General features: G+C 27.3%; 1 protein-coding gene across 1 annotated transcript in view; it reads right to left on the reverse strand.

Moving 5' to 3' along the window:
* The window catches only part of LOC129000795 (protein slowmo-like), a 37,738-nt gene extending 19,652 nt beyond the window's left edge, over nt 1-18,086 (reverse strand). Inside the window, exons 1-2 of the mRNA XM_054427802.1 lie at nt 17,952-18,086; nt 17,392-17,557 (exon numbers count right to left, since the gene is read on the reverse strand). Coding sequence (XP_054283777.1) covers nt 17,392-17,557; nt 17,952-17,983 — 198 coding nt within the window. The 5' untranslated portion in view covers nt 17,984-18,086. The remainder of the gene's footprint in view (nt 1-17,391; nt 17,558-17,951) is intronic.
* Between the last annotated feature and the right edge of the window lie 722 nt (nt 18,087-18,808).

Raw genomic sequence — 18,808 nt, forward strand, 5'->3', positions numbered from 1 at the left:
ATAAAGATCATTTACATTTACATAGAGAATCTGAAATTTTATATTCTTTCTTTCCAAATATTGAATATGGTTTAAAGATTAGTGAAAAGCCAAATGAAATTAATTATGTTCCTTTAAAAAATATAAATAAAATTCAAAATATTAAAATTACTATTCAAGATAATGAAGGAAATTTATTGAATAATGAAAATGTAAGATCGATTGTGTATTTAAAATTAAAAAAAGAATCTTCTATATAAAATTAGATTTAAATGATTAAAAATATAAGTTTATAAAGGTTTAATTATTAAATAAACTATTGAATTTATGGAATTTATTAAGATGTAAGTCACTAAAATTGCAACCAGTTTAATTGATTAAAAAAACAAGTTTGTAAAGGTTTATTTAAGGTTTAATTATCAAATAAATTATTAAATTTATGGAATTTATTAAATATTTGACGCGTCGCAAAAATCGCGACGCGTTAATAAATGATTAAAAATGAGTTTATAAAGGTTTAATTATTAAATAAACTATTAAAAAATATGAAATTTATCAAAATTATTAAAGTTTTTTATATCATAAAAATCTTGAAGTAGATTAATTGATTGAAAAAACAAGTTTGTAAAGGTTTATTTAAGGTTTAATTATCAATAAATTATTAAATTTATGGAATTTATTAAATATTTGACGCGTCGCAAAAATCGCGACGCGTTAATAAATGATTAAAAATGAGTTTATAAAGGTTTAATTATTAAATAAACTATTAAAAAATATGAAATTTATCAAAATTATTAAAGTTTTTTATATCATAAAAATCTTGAAGTAGATTAATTGATTAAAAAAACAAGTTTGTAAAGGTTTATTTAAGGTTTAATTATTAAATAAACTAATAGATTTTATAGAATTTATTAAGAAATAATCAAGTCACTAATATTGTGACTTGTTTAAATAATTAAAAATATAAGTTTATAAAGTTTTAAAACTAAATAATATAGAGTTTGAAGAAATAAATTATAAAAATGATAAATGTAAATTATATAGTTCTATTAAAAATGATATAAAACAACTTAATAAAAGAGAAAGAATTTAATAAATTGGAAAAAAGTAATATACCTATAAATTGTAATAATTCAACTATAAATATTACATATTAATTATATTTTGATCATTTTCTTTAAAACTATCTTTAACATATTTTAAAACTATATGTAAAAATGGCATAATACAAAAATTAAATGTTAAGTGATAAACATAATATTGGTTGTACTTAAAAAGATAAACTAAATGTTTATTTGATATTTTTGTTTTATATAAATATAATTTTTGATCATTTTTACTATTTATTAATTCTTTTGGTATAATTATTATTTCCATTTATTAAAAATATTTTTTAATAAATTCTTTAATTTTAGTTCTATATGGTTTTAAATTTTTATCTTCTTTATTCTGATATATATTATAATTTTTATATCTAAATAAAAATATTTTACCATAAGTCATATTTGGATATAAATATATTATTTGGTTATCATTTATATTTAAAACTTCTTTTGGTATAATTAATGCATGTGGTTGATCGCTCATTTAGTAATATTTTTATGTCCCCAAGGTAATGTATCTACTCTATTTTCACATACAAATCTTTTATTATCTTTATTACTTAAAGCTAATTTGTTAATTCTCACTGTGTATAATTCATGTTTAAAACTTCTAATACATGTCATCTCTCTATATTGTTCCACATCATCAAACAAACATTTCTTAAAATCATTCATATTAATTGACTTATTTACAACACTTTTCTTGATTCCTTTACATTTAACTGGATTTTTCTTATCAAACTCATAACTGTATAGCTTTGATCTTAATCCACAATATTCTTCTAAAATTTCACCATTTAATTCATCTTTAAATTTTCCAATTACTTTTTTATTCTTTTCATTAAAACATTCATGATCTTTCTTATAATCACTTGTATCAAAATCATTTATATTTTCTTTAATAATTTTATAAGGATCTTTCTTTAATTCCACAAAGTAACTATCAGTGTCCATATATAATAGTTTTATATTTGGATCAAATTTCTTCAATTTTTCATAATAAAATTCATACATCAATAGCTTTGATAATTCTAAAACTGAAAATCCTATATAAATTGGTTTATCAAATTTTACTTTTTCTTTAATCATGTGAGAAGCAATACAATCGGTATCAAATATCTTAAATGTTTTAAAGTTTGGTTTTTTAGCTAGTTTTAATGAATATTCTTCATTACCTAATTTTATATCACATCTATTTCTAACATTTTCCATTGTCTTACCAAATACGGAATTATTCATTAATTTGAAGAAGTCTTTTTCAAAATCTGACTTTGATTGAGCTCTTAATTTTGTATTCAATTGAATATATTTTTTCATATAATTGTCTTGATCAAATGCAATCACTCTATTGACTCTTTTTAATTTTAATCCTTTTTTTAAGTAATATTTTAAGTTTCTTGAATGAACCACATAGTCTTTTTTATTAAATAATGTAGTACAAAGCTTATTATTATAATGTTCAGGAGCTAATGGTAAATCCTTGTGATTATCATGTAATTCCTTTGGATATTCTAAATCAACATCTAAAATATAACCATAATCAGCATTTTCATCTAATTCTAATATAGTTTCTTTCCATTCATCAGTTGTATATACATTTGGATTCATCCATTTAATATCTTTATATGGTAGTTTTTGACTTAAGGCCCATCCATATAAATTGTTTGCATCTACATATAACATGTAATTTTCAGGTTTATTAGGATCATAATTTTTGGTATATTTGTTATTTGCTTTACAATACCTTGTAACACATTGAGAAATTCCACCTCTTATACCTTTTTCAATCATCAAATACATATCATAATCACTTATTAATTCTAATTCTATTTTTGTTAATTTTAACATAGAGTCCCATGCTAATGATGGTGATGTTAAATAATGTGCAGGATCTAATTGATAGTTCTTTAAACAAACTGATCTAAAATTTTCAAATATATCAGCTAATAGCATCACATCTTGAATATTGTATAAATCAGAATAATTTCCTAATGTTTTAACTTTTAATTTATTCCAAACTTTTAGATAGTATTTATAATCATCATCACTAATATTTTCATCAGTTAAAGAACTATAAAACTGTGCTTTATCTAATATTTTATCATAATTTAATTTTTCAATATCATCTATAAACTCATAAGGAAATATACCTTTAGAAGATAATATTTCAAATGTTTCATCATCTTTTTCAATTATATCAATGTTTTTTATAAATTTAGTCAAGTGTTTAAATTCTTTCAGATTTTTAGCTAACTTATCAATTGATGAGGCCATAAATCTAAACGTATCTACAAATGAGAATTTTACAAATTTTCTAGGTTTATCATCTTCAAATTCATAACCATATCCTGAATTTACTGAATAATTTATATATTTTTCATCAGTATTTGCTATTAAATCAATTTTACCATATTTTTTAGCTAATTCTTTGATAAACAAATGTGTATCATAGTTTGAACTATTATGACAAAACACAGGTATATTTTGTGGAAATTTTAGATTTAAATTACAACTTGAATGTGCTGCACCTCTAAATTTTCCTGTTAAATGACAGTGATCTCTTACCTTTCGTCTTGTGTCATTATCAAAACCACTAGTTTCACAAATATGACAAACACTTGCTTTATGATATTCAATTTCTTCATTTTTAGTTAAACTCATAGGCTTTTTGTTTTTCGAATTATATTTTTTAGCTATATACTTTGAAATCTCATCTAAGTATTCAAATAATTTATTTGGTACATTTTTCATTTCTTCATCTGTTTTTGCTCTATAACAAATTGGTTTATATATTTTATTAGTCACTCTAGAAACTAAATAAATTGTGAATCCATAAGGTATATGTTTCTGAATTTTATTTGTATATGAGTTGTTTGATTATTTTCACAAGTATTAATCTTTTTCAGAATGCTTTCAAAATCCATATAAATTACAAAAGGATGTTCAAGTTTTTTACAATAATTTTCAAATTTAACAGTTTCACCAGGAAATGGCAAAATTGGTCGACAAGGTTCAAGAGATTTACAAATTATTAAATGTTCACTTAAATCTTTGTTTTTGTAAAAATGTGTTAAACATCTTCTACAAATGAATTTCTTATGTCTGTTACTTTTTGTTAATTGAGTAGAAATAAATTTACTTAAATCTGTTATCAAAACATAATGTGAATTATTATCATTTTTTATATACAATAGATCAATATCTAATCTCGCATTGTAATTTTCAGATATTTGTAATGGAACAATCTTTTTATCTTCATCAAATCTGTATACATTAATTGACATGGATGGATAATTATATTTAGAATCAAATGATCTTTTTTCAAATAATTTTATATCTTTTAAACTCATTGGATAATCAAATTCTTTAAAAATTTCATCATTCAAGTAATTTTTATATTGTTTTACTCTATGTGGATGATCAAACTTTTTATCTTCATATTTATCAATAGCACATCTAATTGCATAAATAAAACAATATTCATCTTTATTTTTGAAATTTATACAACACTTTTTATTTTTTATTTCAATTGGTAATTCAACATATGAACCACCATTTAATGAATTATGTTTACTTATTTTTAAATTTAAATCTAAACATCTTTTTAATGACCAACCAGATCCTTTTGATGGTTGATTTAAATTTTCTCTTAATATTAATTTGTTAAATTGATCATCAATAAATTCATCAGTGTTTAATATATCTGAACTTCTTAAAGGATAATACATTTGGGTTTTTTGACTATCACCATTTACTAATTGTCTTTCATATTCACAAGATAATGATAACTGACCTCTTTTATTTTTAAATTCTTGTTTTTCAATCAATTTTTAATTTCATTTCTTTGTGATTCTAAATATTCAGATATATCTAAATCATCATTTGAATTTGTTAAATAATACTCTTGAAAATAACCTTTTAATGATGACACTTCCTGAATATTTATTACATTTTCCTTTAGAATTGGTTTATTTTTTAAATGATCAGTTAATAATCCAATCAATTCTTTTCTAGTTTTATCTTTTATTTTAATACCATTTTTAATTGATAGATTTTGAATAAATTGTAATGATCTATATTTTAGATTATTAGGATTTTGTTTGATATTATTTAATCTTTTAATTAGTTCATCTCTATTTAAATTGTCAACATTTCTAACAGATAATTTGTTAGCAATTTCTTTTAATTTTTCACTGTTAAATAGTGAATAATTAATTTGTTGGATCATATGACTTCTTTAATTCTTTTAATTGATCTAAATTTTCGTTTTGATAATCAACTATTTTATTTTGTTTACACCAAAGTTTTAAGTTATTAACTTCAGTTTCATATTTAGTTCTATTTTCAAAATGTTTCTTTGAATTATAATGTCTATTATAATTTTTAGATAATATATTCTTATTACAATAAGGGCATAATACATTTTTATTTGTACGCTCCATTTATTAGAAGAAAAATGTGCACGATTTATTAAGAATAATTTTATTTGAAAAAATTATTGTTGTAAAATATAAATATTAAGATAAATATTTATGTGTTAATTTAAAAATTATAAAAGTATTTTAAATAAAACTTAAACTTTTTTAAAACCAGTAATTTTTTTAAATAATACTTTCAAAAATTAATATTATTTTTATGAATTTTCTAATTTATTTATGTTTTTATTATGAATTTTAGTTTGTAAATGTTTTTGAAGATAACTAAGCCATTTTAAATCTCTACCACATTCACAATGGGTTGTGACTCTCATCATTTTTCTAACACATTCAATACAAATTGCAAATTTTTTATCTTTACTATAATAATGTTTATGAAAATTTTCCATATCTTTTGTTTCCTTACAATTCAAACATACTTTTTCACTTTTTTCTTCTACTATAATATTATCATATAACTTTTTTCTATAAATTAAATCACATTCTTTACAATATGAAAGTAATCCATCTTTATATTTTTTATTTTTATAAAAATTATTAATATTTTTTAATTGTTTACACTTTGAACATTCCTTCTCCATTTATATAGTATAAAATTTTACAAATTAGTTTTCTTCAATTCGTAATCATAAAAACTACCAAGTATATCTTCATCATTCAAGTCTTTAATACTATATGTAACAGGATTTATTATTAGTATTATTTAGTATTATTAATTCTGGAAACAACAAATATTTCTCTTGACCAATTGTTTTTATATTTATTTGAAAAAGTTGATTTTTTGTTTCCTATTCTAACTCTATCATTTATTTTAAATTTAGATTTTGTAATTATTTTTGGTGGGATATATTTAAAAACTGTATTTAATAAATCATTTTCATTTTCTTTATTTACCTCAATTGGTTTCATTTTAATTGTTGAATGATATGAATTATTATATTCTTTAACTATTTCTTTAAGAATATCAATCCATCTAAAATGTTTATTAATTTCAAATAAAACTTTCATTTTTTCATTTTGAGTCCTATTATATCTTTCAATAATACTTGATTTTTCTTCATTTTCTGTATGATACATTTTAATATTATATTTCTTTAAAATTCCATTAAATTCTTTATTTACAAATTCTAATCCTTTGTCTGTATGTAATAAGTTTGGTGGTTTATGGCCAATTTTTATTGAATCTTTAATTATTTGTTCAAATGCTATAGATACATGTTTTCCATCTTTTTTCTTCAATGGTTTTGACCAAACATATTTAGAAAATGTATCAATAACATTCAACATGTATTTATAACCATCATTTTCTTTTTCATAATTTTTCATAATGATTAAATCAGCTGCCCATAAATCATCAATACCTAATGTAACTATTTTTCTTTTTCGAAATTTTTTTCTTATTAGAGCATGAATTTCTTTAGCTTCAATTATTTGATCTTTTTTATTTAATTCTTTTTTTATTATTGGTTTAATTTCCTTTTTAATTATTTTACTTTTATTTGTTTTACAAATTGAACATTTAGTAGCAATTCTAAACAAACCATTCTTCATTTCAACAATTTCTGGATTAATATTTTTAGTTTTCTTCTTACATTTATGACACTGAATAAGTTCTTCCATTTAGATATAAACATTTTATATATAAATGGATATATGTTATAGATGTCGTAATTTTAATAACTTTACAATTATTAAAAATTATATAGGATGTAATATATGTAAAAAAACTATTTCTGAAAAAAAGATTAATAAACGAAAGAATAAGAACAAACATCTTATAAATATTTTAAGAGAATTTAATCATTTTCAACCATATCGCACACAACAATTAATCAATGAAATCTATACATTATGTATTTTAGACAATAGTTTTGAAATAACACCTAAAAATATAAAATTATTCTTAAAACAAAGAAATTATACAAACTGGATATTTTACTATCAATTCTTAAACAAAATATTCAATATTGATTTTGAATTAAATTTTGAAGATAAAAGAAATATTACAGTAATTTTTAATGCATATTTCAGTTTTACAAAAAGAAATATATCATTTAAAAAACTATTACCAATGATTTTTAAACTTTTAGAATTGAATTTTTATATAAAACCAGAATTTGATGATATTTTTTTAAAATTCTTAAAACATCTATCAACTTTAAATGATCCATGCATAATAAATTAACATAATGGTTTTTCTGATAACATAAGTGATACATCAGATATTATTAAAAAAAATAGAATTTTAAATATCACACAACAGTTTGTTAGAACTGTTGTGTGATATTTAAAATTCTTTTCATATATTTCAATTATTAACTGTTTAAAATTTCTATAATTATTTTTTGTAATAAATGGATCTATTAGAAGAGATTAATAATATTGGAGAATGTAAATTCAAAGAATATAAACCAATAAAAAGTTTAGAATTGAATACAAAATATAAAATAGAAAAATTTGAAAAAGTTAAAGATAAATATGGACCAACAATTATTGTTGAATTAGAAAAATGTAAAGTTCATTTACCTCATAGATTTATTAATATATTTGATGAAAAAACAATTAAAGAACTAAATAAAAAAGATTTAAACTTAATTATTACTGAAATTAAAACATTCAAAGATAAAGAAACTGTTTTAGTTAAATTTGTATAAAAACTACTCATTAAATTTTAAAATTTTACTTGTTTTTAAAAACATTTTGTTTTGTAGTAAATTTTATGGAAAATATAGACATATTCATGAAAATTTGATCAAAATTGTATACTTTTTCTAGAAAAATATGAATATGTTAGAAATTGACCTAAAAGGGTAAAAAATATAGCATATTGTATAAAAAAATAGGAAAATTCATTTAATTTTTGAGTGGCTCCTTTTTTGGCCCAGAAGTGACATGAATATATCTACTACAATATGTATACTGTAGTATCAAATTCAGTAATAACATTGACTACTGTATTTAAACCTTAACACAAGTGTTTATATATTCATTGAGGCTACTGGTGCTACCGCTGATGGCTTATGCATGTGTACGTTAGTAGCTAGCAGACAATTTGCCAACTAGGAACATGAAATCAGCTGTTCCCCGTCCTCACTGTCGCGGTTGCTCGCCTAGCATGTCAACAGCTGACTGTGTAAAAATTGGATGAGGCGACAGTAACTTTTTCTAGTACGCTTCTTTACCATGGCATCTGCTAATTCAATTTTGTCCTAAAAAATGTATACACATCTCTAAGATTTGTTGCCAACTAACAAGCAATTTAAATAAAAAAAAAATAAAAAAAAAAAAAAAAAAAAAAAAAAAAAACTATTGTTAATCATATTGCAAAACTGCTAATAATTCATGATCAAATTTTCATCAGAATTCCGTTAGTTTAAATCAACGATCACATAAGACCAATAGATGGAGCACATCTATATAACTAACATACAAGCAGTTGAAGCCAGGTCCGCCTTCTTAGTGCAGGTTAGAAGTGGTAGATGCCAATGAAATCGGCACCAAAACTCAATATCCAGCTTCAAAATAACTTGACATTTAGACTAAAGGTAAATCGTTGACACTTCGTGTGAAAGATGTCAATTAGTCTAGGACACTATTGGTTCTAATTAAAAGCTCAAAAGTTTATATTTTCTATTTTAAATCTTGAAATAAAGTCGGTACTTTTAAATGAGTTTTTAAATATGACATAACAAAGTTCGTCGGCTGCTACTGTTTTTATTTCTTCGTCAGGTAAGTAAAAAAATGGTGGATTTTGTGGCTAAAGAGCTCAATTTCTTGGATAATATTTTTTTAAATTTTTATAAAGGAGAGTTGTATAAAGAGTTTCAGAAACCATCTTGTGACTTTGAAAATGTTTACATTGTAAACCAAACGCTAAACCTTTAACACACTTTAATACGATATAGATACATATATTATAAATTAATTTGTAGCTTTTTAGAACTTTTCTTTCGCCCAACAAGTTTTTGTAATTATTGTAAACTAACTTTTTCTAAGATACGGTAAACGCTAGAAAACAAATTAAAAGCGTATTTTAAAGGCCATTGTTCAACCGTCATGAACTGTTACATACCAACCTTTAGGGCCCATTGGTGACATTGGGGGGTGGAAGTCTAAATTTAGTTCATTACAATTACGTCAATGACCTTGAGCTCTGCTAGTAAGATGCTGTGGTATGGTGGCGTGTCGGGGAGAATGGTAAAATTATTGTTCATGCTTACTCATTCGCTCTTACCCACAAACAAATTTATTTCAAGCCTAAAATGAAGAATGTAGATCTAACTTCTATATTCGTTTGGAAAACGTCAGTAAGAGGCAAGTCTAGACTGTTCCTATTTCTGCGCGGTCCATCACTAGTTACTTTCTTTACTTATTTGTTTTTGAAAGCCTATGTGTCGATTATGTATCTTGAGCAATGTAAAATCAAGATGACGTTGTTCAAATATAGATATAAGTTTGGACTTCCTTGAGTGACCAAAATGGTCGCCTACAGAGCAACAGAAGAACCTACAATTTCTTATAAAATTAGTTTTATTGACATTTGCAGACAGTTTTATATAATTGTTTTAAGGAAACCCAAAATCTATTGGCAATCATAAGTTAATATGATTTGAACTTTTTGCCTTATACAAATGAAATACCATGTGCATATTGGTCCTCTGGTCCTGTTAATACAATTTTTTGAAGGGTTTCTTTTATAATTTAAAACTATATCATTGCACAAGCATTTTCAAGGACTCTCTGCAGTTTTGCGTACTCTTGCAACTACTGATTCAAGAATCAGTTTGATGACCGATTAAAAATAATGTGTTTATACGTTATAAAGATTCAACTGTTAAATATCATAGTTTTTGAGGGTGGGACTGGAAATTTAGACTATATTAAAGATTTGCATTCATAGTAGAACATTATATACTTTAAGTAAACCAACAGAAAAAGATTGTTTAAAATTTTCAAGTTCATTTTAGAACAAACTGTTTGCTCCGCCTCCCAGTTAACTGAGAATTTTAAGAAGTAGAAACATATTAAATAAATAATAAGTGAAGTTAAATATATCCCACAGTGATTTTAAAAAACATTACACAAACTTCACGGATGCCAATATACTTCTAATAACCTTACTAGGAATTTCCTAAAACTGATATTGTACGTTGAAATAGGTTCATCTATCTATCTATTCTATTATATATTCTATTCTATATTCTATACTATTATAAAGAAGAGGAGGTGTCTGTGTGTGTGTTTGTATGAGCTAATCTCAAAAAATACTGATCCGACTATGCTCAAATTGCACACAAATGAAGCTACAGCTCCGAGGATACATATAGAACTATTGCCGCTTCGATATTCACCTAGGGCTTTGCCCCGTGGGCTTTCAAAAATCTGAGATGAGAGATTTAAAAGTAAATATTGATTGATGGTATCCATGGTAACAAAGAACAAACCTAGTAAGTTTAAAAATGTAAACAAGCAGAACTAACTAACTGTCAAATTGATTTTGATTTCACAATTCAACACAGCTGGTTCAAACCTAACTGCACGAATATTAGAACAGAGAGGGTAAGGATTATAAATTTAAAATAATGATGTCACTAGCCTGAATGTAAACATTATTTAACATTACCTAAAGGAGCTGCCAAACCATATGTAAATGTAATTTCATTATTATAGGATTGTTTCGGTAACAGTACTTCATTTGTTTATGATCTAACTATACTGAGTCTGTTTGTTAATTATACTTAAATATACTTAATTTTGTGAAATGTTGTAATAATATTTATTTATTTTTATAATAATTCATTGTAAAAGAAATCATTTGATGGATATAGGAAATAATCAACATTCTATATTGCCTTATCAACCTAGGCCCTTATCCTGAGTTATGAGGTATATTCTTTTGATTTATTTGTTTGTAAACAGTAATATAATCCCCCTGCCCCAGCAAACCTATAGACTGAGCGAATTCCCGTTTGCCTGATTATAATTTCACTAAAATATGTTAGAAAATTGCCCTATTAACATGTTTGGAACTATTGTGATAGGTTTTCGTTTACAGTGCAAACCATTAAACACATTCTTTTATTATAGGTATATGTGTGCTACACTATAGGATACCGTATAAATTAAAAGACCATATTTTCTTAATCCGTTTCCTCTCCCATCACTGCAATGATCATGTTCTACTTATATGCCAACCCCGTACGAAGGACGGGTATTCTACTAGTTATTAATAAAGTTGAGAATACTAAAGGTTCTACAAAACAAAACATTGAATAATAAAAATACATTTGTATGAAAGTAACAGATAGATTGACAAAATTGTAAAACGATCGTATAATATCTAACAATATCAAATTATTTACAGTATCACGGTTACAACTTTTAAACTACTTTTGTTATGACTCAATGTTAACCTCTTTAGGACCTTTCATTTTATGCTTTTGTTAGTGGGGACTGGTTAAAACACCACAGTAGGTTTTACAAATATGATTGTGAGATGATATTATAATCTGAACTAGATTATGCGTGTTGATAATAATATGTATTTTAATTTAAGTACTTTAATTGATTCGGTTATGTTTACCTCATATAACATTTGAACATGGATTGAAACATTAGATGTCTTTGGAATACTCTGAGAGTGAGAAGCAAAACATAACTTTCAGCAATGATGCATCGAAATCTACCTTTACAGACTGATTCAGAAATGTAATTGCAAAATATTTTGTCAACATGACTAAAATGTTAAAAAAATAGATGTATCAGTACGAAATAATTTAAATTATTATTTACTACACAAATTATTTGTAATGTAAAACATTGTTCACCATTTGGAGCAAAAGTATATTATTTATGGTACTTAAATTGTTTTATAGTACGTGGCAGTATAGTATTATCTATCTTTTCGGTTTATGAACAAAAATAATTTTTCAATTGCTAAACCTTATTCGTTTGAGTCAATCAGAAGCCTCTAAATGACACTGTTGGCAAAGTTAATCCTGAAAAACAAATTGTGCGGAGCGGAGCGAGACTAGACTGACTTAAGTTACTCATATTATTAGTCTTGTTGTACTAAACAAGATTAGTTTATTAGTTGCTTGTTGCACTGTTCTACACACTGCTCAAGCTCTACAACTCATTAAGTGGCATCCTGTCCACACACTGTTGATATATACTGAATTGTGGCATGGTGCCACTATTTCGAGTGTAGGCTGGCGCGAGAATTGGCAACGTAGCATTAGGAAAGTTATAGTTCCGGCGGACGGCGCGAGGCGCGCTAGCTACCTGTATGGTTTCGTGTTCCACAATTCGGTGTGTACCTGCGCTACTTAAACTCACATCAACGAGTTCAAAAATACTCAATTGTGGCATGTGATGTTTAAACGACGTAATAATGCTGGAAAACCTAAAAAATGATCGAATTAGCTGTGGCACCCTGAAAAAGGTGCCACAATTTTTGAAGGTGCCACAGTACGGCCGTGTGCCTGTGAAGGATGCCACTATTCGGTGAATACAAACACACAGACACACACACACACACACACACACACACACACAGACATCACTTCGAAAACCACTTTTTTGGGTCCAGGGGGACCCAAAACGAATATATCCACTCAAAACTCAAACTCGAAAATTTTGACGAAAACAATACTTTCTCCATATACTATGGTATAGAGGGAGAAAGTAAAAAAGGTAGGTACCTGTGTCATTTCAGGAGGGTTATCAAAATAAATCGTAAGTTACTAATTTTGACCTATCAAACAGTAAAAAGCTTATGAAAACAAAAAAATTTAAATAGTAAAACCCAACTAAATAAGTTAACTATCAGAATTTGAACCTGGTTATTTCTTTTATCTTTTTAAGGAACAACACCAAATTTTAATTTTCAGTAAATAGCTTCTAGTTAGTAAAAAATGTGTTCATTATTCTAAATGGGTGTACTTGTACAATAAAATACATTGTTATAGGACAACATAAAATAATACTTAGTAAACATCTCTTTTACTCTTTTGTGCCTCATTTTAACTGAATTTGGAAAAATAAAAGATTAAAAATAGTAATACAATTGGATATGAGGTAGGTAGTCAATAACACTACCCAACATCAATATTTTTAAATCTGTAATCCAACCATTTAACAATAAAAATTTCTGTAAAATAATTTCATTGACAACGCACTCCTCCCGATAGTGTTTAGGTCAACAAAACCAATCAATACTTATCTTTGAGATTGCAAATATGACGAAATGATTAAGAAGTTTGCAATCAAGTGAAAAACTCTTCAAATGACTCATCGTTTGACAAGGTCAAACCAGTTATCACAAACTTGTCAAGTCTAGAGTGCCCCAACAATTGTGGACTTTGTCCATATGGAGTGGTGTGGACATAGCCCAGTCTCGCCATGAGATAAGTCTCATCAGCTGATAGTCAGCTGTTATTGATGCAACAAGCCCCTTTTATATAAACAACACCTGATTTATAAATTGGATTGGATTTAAATTTAAAAGTGTGACCAGAAAAACCGAGAAAATTATTAAACTGTAATTATTAAACTAGGTACAAAAGAGCATTTGAGTTAGTAATTTAGGTTAGTATTACTATCCTACCTCTAACGCAAAACAAAACAAATCATTAAGCTATTTTTACAACCAACATGTTTTAATAGAAATGGTGAGACTTATAACATGCTTTCAACACGTATTTTGGTGAAAGCTACTATTTGATCTTCTTTTTATTTTCTATGTGAGGGAATAAATATCAGAACTTAATAATCTTTCCAGGTTTAGGTCTATATCAATAAACAGATTAAAATTACCTAAATTTGTTTTAACGTACCAAAGTAATTCTGGTAAGTGATAACATTCAATTACTAAAATAGAAAGAGAAATTAATAAAATTGTAAAACCCTTGCTTATTATAAACCTAGACAGCCATTAGCCTAATGACTGGTAATGATCAAATCAATAATTTAGGAATACCCTGATGTGACAAGGTGACTTAACGGATTTCAAGAATCAAATGTTTATTTCCAGTTAGACAATAGATAGTATGTGGAAAAGTAAAAGGGAATCGCGTTGGTTCACATTTGTCAACAATGAATACAGGAGAAAAAAATAATAATGGGGAGAAAAATATGCAGAGAGGATATAAGCTATAACCTACAAGAGAAAAAAAGAACAATTTTTGTTGATATCTGGCTTGAAAATATATAAATTGATTTCTGGCACTCATAGCCAGTGAACTTATAAATATGTAGCTTTATCATTAGCTAAAAACAAAGAGCAACACGAGAAGGAAAAACAAAGAGACGTGTTAAGAGTAACCTACGCTCAAAAGTAAAATGTTGAAACCATATTTTAAATCTCAAACATAATTTACAAAATAGGCCAAATTAATATCTATCAAGGGTTAAAGAAATCTCTGAAGTGATTCTTTTATTATAGGCTTAGAGATATTTGAATAAATAGATTGCCAAATGTTAGTTTACATAACAAATTTAAGCGTTAGTGGGTTTTTAGTTTCAATTAAATCTTTCACTCCATGAAAACAATACAATTAGGAGAGTTAGTGACAGAGACATGTTTTTCATCATAACCTGTGCATGTTGTACCCCACTCACCAGGGACTGTAGAACAAAACACAATAACATGACTTTATACATTATGTAGATGAAACTTAAAATATACAGTAGCAGTGAATTATCCGGCACACTCAGTGATTCTATTCTTCGCCAAATGAGGAAAAGTCTGTACACAGTTCTGAAAGTCTGGAAGTTTATTTATTTAGGATTAGGTCCAAAAAGTTGTTAATGTCATGTTATGGGTTTGATGTTTTTATTCAAAACCCCCCCCCCCCCCCAAAAAAAAGCTAATAATTAAGAATTCTAAACCCATAACTTGCTATAGGTTACTGTAACATTTTCTAATAAATATATATGGACCAATCCTACTGGTCATCAACCAGGCCCAATTGGGTTGTCTTAGCCTAAAAAATTGTCTTCTTCCTGGCATTTTGCAATGTTTGACAGTTTAATTAGACTGGGAGAGAACATACTTAGAGACAATACTTAAATTGACTTAACTTACTACTGTAATATGACCTAGGTGTGTAATGTGACAATAATAGTGGTTGCATGGCTTCAATTGGTGGTTGTGTTCATAAATAATATAATTTATTGAGAATTTATAATATAGGACATTTCTGATTGTGACAGAAAAATGTCAGAAACCACGTGAAAAACACTTGTTTAAAACAATATTGGTCTGTTTAAAACATAGCCTAAACATTAGCAAATTAACCTTTTGTATTTAGCAGTGTTTAGGAGTGTTATTAACTTACAGACTTGCAGTGGCGGTTTCTAGGACCTTGTCAAGGGGGGGCTACCGGGGTGCTTGGGGGTCAATAAAGGAAGAGGAACGGGGGCCCTCCCCCAGGAAAATTTTATACTTTCAAAGCCGTTTGGTGATTTTCTAAAGCCATTTTTAACGCCTAAAACTGTGACCAATTATTGTCCATATAAACTGCCATTTCACCTGTTGTTTGTTATGAGCAAGTAGACATTTAAAAAATTAAACTATGACGATTGCATTCATGAAAATCAGAACATACTGTAGACTACGACCATAACCTCCTAAAACCCATTTGTTGACTTTCTTAATGTCATATTTTTAATGTCTAGAATTGTGCCCAATTGTTCAAAACCCTCCTATTTCACCTCTTATTTTTCATGAGCAAGTAGATATTAAAAAAATTAAACTATATGATGAACTTGTGCAAGTCTTAAGAGAGAACAACCCAATCTGTTCAAGAAGCACCTGACAACATGGCTTATGGACCGGCCGTTCTACTCAGAGGATGAATTCTTAAACAATAAGCTACTATAAAAAATAAAAAAATTCTAATTGCAATTGCAAATCAATGTAATAGTTGTACCATGAATGGTCTCTAGGAATATTTAAATAAAGTGTTTGTCTATTGTCTACTTGCATTTTTTTAATTTAAAAACATACTTTAAGCTGTAGCCTACTAAAAAACTGTTCAAAACTGTACTAAAGCCATATCTCCTAAAAGCCTTTTGGCGACTTTATAAAGCCATTTTTAACGTCTAGAACTGTGTCCAAATTAACCAAAAACCTCCCTTTTCACCAAGTAGACTCGGTTTTTCTCTATTAGACAGATCTGTAACAGTTTTCGGCACTACATAAAATATTTAAAGTAACCAACAACAGCATTAAACAGTCATAGTAGACAACCCACAATATAGTATCATTTATAAGCTAGGCTTTCTGGCGATACCGCTGATGCTTGTCAATGTCAGTAGCTAGCAGACAATTTGACTGGGAACATGGAATCAGCTGTTTCCCTGTCCTCGTTTTTGCACTTGGCGTTTGCTTTTGCCCCGGCCTAGCTTGTCAACAGCTGACTGCTGGAAAAATTGGATGAACATAGCGTAATATTGTTTTTTGTCGTCGTGCTTTTGCCCCACAAAGTTTTTTTCTATGTAGAGCTTAATACTAATCCTGCCATCGGTTATTTAGGCTAAGTTAGTTTGGTAAAAACTACATTGCTGTCTGATTTTATAATGTTGCGCATTTCAAGGACAAAATGTATGTTCAAATTATTTTTTCCAGGGTCCAAGGGGGGGCCTTTAGCCCCCCCCTTGGAACCGCCACCGCAGACATGCATTTCTTATTCTATTTAAAACTTAAGAGGAGGTAGCCTGAGTAGGCCTATTCATAAATATAGTAGCCTAGCTTCGCATTTCAATGGCTCAAAACTTTTCTTAAATATATCTTATTGACAGGTAATCTTAAACAGAGTGATATTGGATGGTGTTCAAATGTCAAAATGTGTTTGATCAGTTACACTTACTCTTTGTGCCCATCCAGGGATGCCCCATTTTGAACTAACAAGCCTGTGGGTATGAAGCACTCCATTGACTACTTGACGTTCTACGACATCAGTCCCCAAGACAGCTGGGTTCATGGGGTTTGGGTACTTGCGCCATGCCGCCTGAGCAACAGTCTCCCATGGATGACTGAAATAAGGTAAAGTTATAAACATAAAGTTAATAACAACTGAATCACATTGCAATCGCATTACAATAATTAATTTCACTCAACGGCTAAGAGTGTAGCTGAGTACTTTTGCACTACATTACTGAGACAAGAAACTTATAAAACTTGGGTTAGAATACTTTTAGGCCTAATGATATAAAAATGTACACAGATTGTTGGGCATGTAGGCTATACCAAAAAAGTTGCTTAGAAATAGGACAAATTAAACGCTCATATAAAAATCTACATTTTCATTTAAGAATATAAACCTGAAATAGTGGTTACACAACCTTGATAGAACATCGAAATAGGAAGAGACCCAACAAGGTTAAATATTAAAGTGTACAGTTCCATTTAACAAATAGGCCTACTCACTTAAATGTGTGTTCAGAAGTCCAAATTTTCATTCTTAAATCTCGTTCCTAATACACTTTCACTAAAATTTAAATTTCACTACAAATTTATTTATTTGTAAGCAAATAACAAAATCCCATCTGACGTCTTCCGCAGACGATACCAAAAGAAAGATTTATTTATGTGATTTACGATTTACATTCTAGTAAAAAGTAGTGCAGCCAACGACCAACGAAGCAACACGAAAAAAATATTAATGCATACAGTACTATATGCATTGACTATACACCTCTACCAACACCCACATTATAAGTATGTAGAGGTGTATAGTCAACGCACTTTATTGATTTAAATTTAAATTTATGAACATAAATTTATTAATATATTGAAAATAAAACATACAGAATTGAAAACCGAAACAGTATGAATTAAAATCTATATCTGTACATTTTTAAGCCGAGTCAATATTGTCATAGTCCAGTAACCAATCTTTCGTAAATACACAAACCATTAGCTGCTTCCAAACAAAACAGCTGTTACAGCACCACTTGCGACGGGGACAGCTCACTTACTCTACAGATCATAGACTATACGAGCTTTTTAAATAATATTGAAGGTTCACTTGCACTACAGGCTCGTATACTATACGAGCCTATCGAAAATAAAAAATAAATGAAGAGGGTTCACTTACTCTACGAATCATTGTGCCTATGAGCCTCGTGTATTATATTTAAAAATACAGTAGGAAGGTTCGCTTACTCTACAGATCATAGTGACTATGAGCCAAGCTTACGAATTATTTGATAATTTAGGAATCGGCTCGTATAGTATACGAGCCAAAATAATGAATAATATAAATTATAGGAATAGGCTCGTAT

This window comes from Macrosteles quadrilineatus, unplaced genomic scaffold (assembly GCF_028750875.1).
Source record: "Macrosteles quadrilineatus isolate MER2022 unplaced genomic scaffold, UCM_ALF_1.0 Scaffold_8__2_contigs__length_117827958, whole genome shotgun sequence".
Taxonomy (NCBI): domain Eukaryota; kingdom Metazoa; phylum Arthropoda; class Insecta; order Hemiptera; family Cicadellidae; genus Macrosteles; species Macrosteles quadrilineatus.